Below are 8,659 nucleotides of genomic sequence, written 5' to 3' on the forward strand. Positions count from 1 at the left end.
ACTCATCCATTGCTGGTGGTACTGCAAACTTGGGCAACCACTTTGGAAATCAGTGTGGTGGTTTCTCAGGAAATTGGGAGTCAACCTACCTCAGGATCCAAGCAATACCACTCCCAAGAGATTCCCTACAAAAGCATTTGTTCAACTATGTTCATAGCAGCCTGATTTTTAATAGCCAGAACCTGGAAAGAACCTGTATTTTCCATCTTTACATGACATTTTTCATTATTCTATGTCTTTTTTAAGGACTTTCTCTATCCTTTTTCTTTCTCTTTCTAGCTGATGTATATTTGAAATATACCATAAATTGTTTAGAAATTTTTCATCTGAATCTCACTTTCCTGTATATGTCTATCTTTTTCTGATCATGTGAGTCTTAATATACTAAGCACCATGGCTAGGGTTAAAGCATCAGCTTTGGCGACTGGCTCCACCTTGGATTCCTGAAAGTCTAGCTGCATGGCAGAAGTACTGGCATGAGCCACATTTATTGCCACAACTCTGCAGGTTACTAGGTCCATCCTATCAACAAGGAGCATGCCACCAGCTCCTCATGAACACATTTTAAGTTTTTGATAACTAGGTGCTTAAAAATGTCACTACTAATACTTTCAGGAAGTCTCTCTTAAAGAAATTGTGTTTCTGCTGGCCTCTAGCAAACAAAGCTCACCTGAGAAAATGCTGCTACCAAGAAGCCATGCTTGACTCTATTCTTATATGTCTAGAATCTCTTCACAAGCTCTCACAGGTTTTATGTGGATGGAGTTGCCGAATGTTAGACACCATTTGTAGACAGAAGTTTCTGTCCTGCCTGGACACAGAGACATTCAGCTCCAAATAAACACAGAGAGGTTTATATTAATTTTAAACTGTCCAGCCTTTTGCTGAGGCCTATTACTAGTTAGCGCTTACAACTTAAATTAACCCATATTTCTTATTTAGCCTTGTGTCTTGGTACCCTTTCTCAGTAAGGCATTCTCATCTTTCTTCCTCTGCATATGACTTGCAACAGCATCTTTTCCTTTTGCCTACCAAGAATTCTAGTCTGTTTTTTCCACCTATACTTTCTGCCTGACTAATGTCCAATCAGCATTTTATTAAGTGAATATGTATGTGACAAATCTTTACAGTGTACAAGCAGCAATATTGTTTTTGTTTTCTGTAACAAAAATGTATAACAAATCTATGTGATTTTGGTTTAAAAATTCTCTTTAATAATTATGCTTTATTTGTATGTTTTATTCTGCTAGTAGTTTAGTGTTTGGTTTGATATATACTTTTATGACTATCCCTAATATTGTGGGATTGAAAACCCACATACTTTTTTACCTTGCAGGTCAGAAATTCAATGTACAGTATAAATGTCTCTTATACATTTAAGGACATATCTATTAAGGTGATTCAAATGTCTAGAGATGGCAGAGATATTCAATTAAGAACTTTAGATAAAATATCTACTATGAATTCTTCCCAGTTTATAATGTCTCTATTCTGAAACAGTTTTTTTATTTTAACTTTTATTTTTCTTTTATGTTGTCTGTCCACTTCACTTGCTTGTGCTTCCTAGTAATATAGGTCCTTCTGTACTCAGACACATCAGAATAGAGCTAGCTTTCTCTATCATGACTAATCAAAGAAAGCAAAGCAGATGTTGTAAGTTTGATTATACTGGCCCAGTCCAGAATTATTTGGTTCAGATGCAGAAGGTTGTGAAAACAGGAAGTGAAGTGCAATCAGGAGGCTATTTTTGTACATGAGCTACTGTATAAAATAGTAATACTGAGAACTTAAATGGTGCTGCATCTAGTTAGCATATTTCTGTTTCTAGAATTCATAGACTTCTTATACTTAATAACTTATGCTTCATTCTTCTGTTTTAACTTATTTAGCCATCTTATATTCTGCTGTTATTAGCACTTAAAATAATTCTTTTAGTTTCTCTTTATAATTGTCAATAGCAGTTATCTATAATATGTGGCTGATGTAGGAAGTCCTTCTGTTTGTGTGTTGCTTTCATTGGTTAATGAATAAAGAAACTGCTTTGGGCCAGATAAGGCAGAACTTAAGTAGGAGGAGAAGACAGAATTGAATTCTGGGAGGAAGAATGCAGAGTCATGAGAGAGTCCTATGGACCCACCACCAGAGATAGATGTGCTGAGACTTTGCTGGTAGGCCATGACCTCGTGATGATATATAGATTAATAGAAATGGGTTATACTAAGATGTAAGAGCTAGCCAATAAGAAGTTAGAGCTAATGGTCCAGGCAGTGTTTAAATTAATGCAGTTTCTGTGTGGCTATTTTGGGTGTAAGCTAGCTGGGCAGCTGGGACAAACAGCAGGCCCTCTCCATACAACATGTGGCTATTCGTGTTTTTATAGAATAGAATAAAACTAGATGAATTCTCAAAAAAATTCCTGGCCAATAGATTATTCTAAAAATATAAAAATTTACTTTTACAGTAGATAATATTAAATAAAGTCACCATTGTTTTAGTTCACTGGAATATCAGAGAAAAGCTACAAAGCTGTTTTATATTTATTCTTGATATTCAAAAGGTGAAATTTGTCAAATACTACTAAGGGATTCTATATTAAAATGATGGTCAAAAATTTGTAGCATGCTCAAATAGCATAAACTCCAACAGACTCTTATGCTTAGAACATATTTCTGCTCTTACCTTTTTTGGATTTGCTCTATTTTGAAATATAACAAAGGTAAAACTGCAACCATGTAAACTGATTTGAAAACATCTGCCTGTTTAAAAAAATGCCTGAAATTCTGCACAGTGGAAGATAATTTTATGTGGTTTTACCAGATAGATGAAATAATACATTTCATAAATTGGATGAATTAAGCAATTATTCAGACATTGATGAAACCTTGTAATTTCTTTTTCCTTTCAGTCCCAGAGACGGGTCACATTTCACCTACCAGAAGGCTCTCAGGAAAGCATCAGTGACGGTGGATTGGGAGACCATGATGCAGGCAGCCTTCCCAGCACATCCCATGCCCTGCCTCTCGGATATCCTCAGGAAGAGTACTTTGATCACGGCGCTCCAAACAACCGCACTGAAGGAGATGGTAACTCTGATCCTGAATCTAGTAAGTGATCCTTTCCTAGTTTCTCAATAGAAATAGATTATTTCTATTTATGTTTTCATAGCTTTAATTATAAGGTTAAACTAGTCATGTTACTATGACTAGTAGTATATTTGTAAAAGGTAAGCCTAATACGGTGGTTGACATATATATAGCAGCTGATAGTATTTGAAATACAGGATAGCATATCCTCTAAACATAATTTACTAGGAAAATCATAACAGTCATTTTGTTTAGGCACAGGTAGGAAATTTTCTTTTTTGTATATCTTTATATACAATCTGCCATCACTTCTCATTTACTTAATTTGTTAACATAATGAATTATACCTAATTTTTATAACATTTTATACTTTTCTGTGTTTTAATAGAGATAAAATAATTTCCAAGTATTTCAGGAGTCATAAAATTTTAATTCCAGTGGAGAGGATATTAGACTGAGGATCTCAATGATATATTATCATCACATTTATGGGTCATGTCATTGTTTAAAAGTCTCACCCTTAAAAAAGAAGGTGTTTACAATTGATACATACTGGGAAATGGAAAAATCCATTTTCTCTTGTGGAAAAGCCCTTTTATATTAACCACATTTCAGGTTGCTCTTCATTCCCAGGAGTAATTTCTCACCACAAAATGATCTCTATGTGTGTATGTGTGTGTTCCTTTTGGGTTTTGTACTTTTTGTCTATTTTTTTTTTGTTTGCTTATTTGAGTTAGTTTTCTTTTATTGAGAGACAGAAAAAGAAATAAAATTACATTGGGTTGGTAGAGAGTTAGGTAAGATTGGGGAGGAGTTGAGGGAGAGGAAAGAGCTAGTTCCAGGACAGTTTCCAAAGCTACAGAGAAACCTTGTCTTAAAAAAAAAAAAAACAGTAAAAAAAAAGAAACTTACTTTTACTGCGGGTTATAATAATAATCGATTCTTTTACTGAATCTAAAATGTTCCTTTAAATTTTGCTTAAACATATTTCTGGAATTTGTTGAAAACTCAGTCATTTTTTTTTCCTGATAAGGACTCGCTGAAATGAGCACATAGTTTTTAAAGTCCCTTGTAAGTTAACAAAAACAGAAATATAGCTTTTATGAATAAGATTTTTCTCAAAACTTGTTAGAGGAATTTGTTAATACTATTTTGTTTATATAGACCCAGACGGACCAAAAATCATTGATTGTATGAATAAATTATAAAGTCCCTTTTCTTAATGTTTTGCCAATAATGTTAACTTGCTTTTGTAAGAAGGAAAGAAAGTAGTGTGGCTAGAGAAACATCTTAGAGATGGAGTGCTTACCGTTCATGAAGAATATCTGAGTTAAGTTCATTGAATCTCAACTGGTTGTAACTCCAGCTCAAATACATCTGACACCAATCCACACCTGCACTCACTCACATGCACAAATACACAAGCAGACAAATGGTGACATATAACTAAATATAACAAACATCAGTAAATTTTAAAATGAGAATTAATTTATTTATTTGTTTGGGAAACAACTTTAGTAAAACATCTTGTGTCATTTGAGAGCTTTCTGAAATTTTATATTTTATATTAAAGTTGGTTTATAAAGCATTTGATATTAGAGTCACTTGACATACTCATCTACATGTCTTTGTTCTTAGAACAACAACCTACATCCCAAAACTTTCCTCTTATAATAACATCACAACATTATGTTTACCATTTTCATGTGCTTTGACATTACCATTTAGTTAATAAAAATATCACCAAATGAAGAATCCATCAAAAATGACATTTTAAATGGCTATTAGGGGGAATATATACTTTAATAAATAATGGATTTTCAAGGAACATTGTAAAAATGTACTCAAAGAAACAGATAATCATATGGCTATGTAAAAGTGTACAGTGTAAGTGGCAGTGTATTTCATATATCCATGTGTATTATTATCCAGAGATTTAAGGACCCTTGATGCTAAGAAAATACATTATGTATGACCTTTTGCCCATATCTGTGCATAATTTGTTAAAATATAATTTTTGAAAAATATATTAAAATATTTTCATCTTATTTTTATAAAACCATGTCCTGGTATTATAATTTGTACTGACTTCTGAGATTGGCAGTAGTACTAGTGTATACCATTGAAACATTAAAGATTTACGAAGGCATATGAAAGCAGTACAGATGAGTTTCCCTCTCATAATGAATGTGTTTTTGCTATTATATTTGTATAGTGTGATGTGTAGCACAAGTTCTAATAGGTCTTAATAACAAGAGCCCAGGATCAGATATTGGGGAAAATGCTGAGAGATCAGAGACAAAGGAGAAAATCCACAGCCACCTTACTTCTTAAATTCTCTGCTGAAAAGAGAATAAGATCCTGTTTCCTCACAACTTATCACTTCTGTTCTGCACACAGGCATTATATTTCCTGTCTATTTGTACAGACCTTCAGACATCAATGGTTACCTAGGGTCTAGCTCCATTCTCTGATCTTTAGGCAAGCTTTTTTTTTTTGTACAAAGATAATACCACTACAGTGCTAACATATTATAATTTGATTAGTTATAATAAATGGTCCTTTGGAACTGATATGTTTAAAGGCTTCTAAAGACTGAGATTGATCTGTAGTTTATTAGCTACTGACCACTTATCTTCATGGTAATTTTTCCATAAATTAAAGAGAAAAACTAGGTGTGAGGCATATTATTACTAGGTACATTGGCAATACAGAAATAGGTTAGTGTCATCTTGAGCTTCATAATTATGTTGAGACCAATCTGAGCTAAATGAAACTCCTTTTATAAAAATAAGGAGAGAGCTATCTTAATTTAATAAATGTTTCTAGTTCAATCAAATGATATATCTTGTGACTTTGAATGCATATTATCACAGTGTATGGTCATTTCACACATGATGCCTTACTTCCTGAACATATTACTAAGTAAATCACTCAGTGAATAACATTTTATCCTCAAGAAAACAAAATATCTAAGTGTAAAATTTTATCAACTGACTAAAAATTAATTCATTAATATGTTTTGTCTCCAATCATTGTAGGAGGAGGGCCTGCTTGTTCATCACAGCTCCCCCGAACCAAAATAACCACACAGAAACTACATTAATTAAATCACTGCTTAGTGCATTAGCTCTAGCTTCTTATTGGATAATTCTTACATCTTAATTTAAACCATTTATATTAATCTCTAAGTCACTACAAGGTCATGGCCTACCAGCAAAGTTTCATCACATCTATCTCTGGTGGCAGATCCATGGCATTTCTCTGATTCTGCCATTCTTTCTGCCAGCATTCAGTCCAGTTTTCCCATTTGAAACCTGTTTTGTCATATGTAATTTTACTATGTTAAAAACTTCCTTTTTATTTAAACAGAAAAGGGGAGGTGATGTGGGAGTCCCCTCTGTGTGCTGTGATTACCATTAATGAATAAAGAAACTGCCTTGGCCTGTTGATAGCAGAACTTTGGTAGATGGGGAGGACATGGAGTCAGGGAGATACTATGGAGCCACTGGAGATAGATGTGATAAAACTTGGCTGGTAGGCCACAGCCTTGTGGTGATATACAGATTAATAGAAATGGGTTAAATTAATATAAGAGTTAGCCAATAAGAAACTAGAGCTAATGGGCCAACCAGTATTTTAATTAATACAGTTTCTGTGCGATTATTTTGATTCTGGGTGGCCGGAATGAACAAGGGACCCTCCTTCCAACAAATCATACCTGTGTATTTAGTAACAGAACAAAATACATGGAGTCTTAAGACTCTATACACATGTTCTATATATAAAAGAAAGAAAAATATATTTTTTCTTAATTTTAAAAAGATATATCTGTTATATCACAGGTTATCACATATATTGGTATTCATTTCTCTTTTATAAAATAGGTATGCTTAGTAGTCTAATATACATTTAATTAATCCACAAAAAAGAAGTGATTATCTTTTCCTCATAGCACATTTTGATTGATCTTCTATCATAACCTAAATAATTGGTGTAAGAAGTGGAAGAATAACTTGGTTTACTATTTTACTACTCAGAAATCTGCCAAAATTGTCTTGATTGGGTAAAACACTTGATATTAAGATCACAAGGGTAATCATGAGTTGAGTGTTTCATTAGGTGAACATATTATTCTAAACATCGACAGCTGGTAAAATTTAAAATAAATAAAGCTATGAAACTGTATAAAGATACACTAATAATGCATCATTAAAATGCAACACTGTAATTATGTATATTAGGTACTTAGTAAGCTCATAAGTCAAAACCAAAATAAAACCATTCAAATAATTTCTTAAACAACTGTTGTTATACTTGTACTGTAAGGGTATACAAATAATGTAGGAAGATTATTCTTGTTATTCATCCAAAAATCTAAAAAGAAATTATGATTCAGTTAATGAGTAAAAAGAATAATTCCTTATATATTAAGGGGACATTAACATATTTTGAGAAAATTCTAGAATTAATCTTAGGAACAGTTTATTAACTGTTACATAAATATTTTAAACTTATTAGGTATTATTTCCATTTGTTTTGTTTTATTTTGTTTTGTTCTACTTTAATTTTTATTTTATTGAGCTATACATTGTTTTCTGCTCTCCTTTCCTCTTCTCTCCCCTTCAACCCTCTCCCACGGTTCCCACGGATTCAGTTAACTCAGGAGATCTTGTTGTTTTCTACTTCCCATGTAGATTAGATCTATGTATGTCTCTCTTAGGATCCTCATTGTTGTCTATGTTCTCTGGGACTGTGATTTTTTTTTTTGTGAGGCAGAATGGACATGAAAATAAGTATATAGTTTGGAATACTCTTGAATCTTTCTTCTCCTGCCTCTGGAGTACTAGGTATTCAGGTGTTCAACCCCATGCTCATTATACTTTAGAAACAACTAAGATAATTTGACTACATAAGACTTTTTCTTATGAAATACTTTTGAGGTAAGCCTCATACAAATTCACTTATTTCACTGAGAAAAAAATTGAAAGCCCATCAGTTTGTATAAAATGTTATAAGAAATGAAAGGGAATTTATTCCACTTAAGAGAAGTTATGTTCCATCTGAAGAGTGGATAATTTATTTGATTCTGACTGTGATGGACTATATACAAAACTCCTTTTATTAAAATAGCTAAATTGTAATTTTTCAGAGTACAGTTTTATGGAAGCAGTATGTATTTAGAAAAAATAAAACTCCTATTTTGAATTTTGGTCACTTCCTTCATAGAGATAATGTCTGAATCCTCAAAAACACAATTGAGTCATTCCATTAAGTGGAAAATCTACCCATACTCTATGGTCTACATTGCTAATCTACAATGTTTGGTAGCTTAGGTATATTAAATATATTTGTGACTGGATATTTTTATTCAGTGTGGGCTTATAGTGATATGGATCCACCACTTTATCAAGGAACACAGGTTCTTAAAACCTGCATTCTTTTTTTTTTCTATTTATTAAAAATTTCTACCTACTCCTCTCCTCCAATTTCCTTCTCCCTCTGCCCACTCCTCCTTCCCTCCTTCTCCAGTCCAAAGAGCAGTCAGGTTTCCCTGCCCTGTGGGAAGTCCAAGG

The 8,659-nt window shown here is 33.0% G+C and overlaps 1 protein-coding gene across 1 annotated transcript in view; it reads left to right on the top strand.

Annotated features, from left to right (window-relative positions):
- Positions 1-8,659, top strand: part of LOC102002740 (protocadherin-11 X-linked) — a 766,031-nt gene that overhangs the window by 487,048 nt on the left and 270,324 nt on the right. Inside the window, exon 6 of the mRNA XM_026777972.1 lies at positions 2,906-3,104. Within this exon, the coding sequence (XP_026633773.1) occupies positions 2,906-3,104 (199 nt within the window). The remainder of the gene's footprint in view (positions 1-2,905; positions 3,105-8,659) is intronic.

The sequence above is a fragment of the Microtus ochrogaster genome, unplaced genomic scaffold (genome assembly GCF_000317375.1).
Source record: "Microtus ochrogaster isolate Prairie Vole_2 unplaced genomic scaffold, MicOch1.0 UNK93, whole genome shotgun sequence".
In the NCBI taxonomy this organism is placed as follows: domain Eukaryota; kingdom Metazoa; phylum Chordata; class Mammalia; order Rodentia; family Cricetidae; genus Microtus; species Microtus ochrogaster.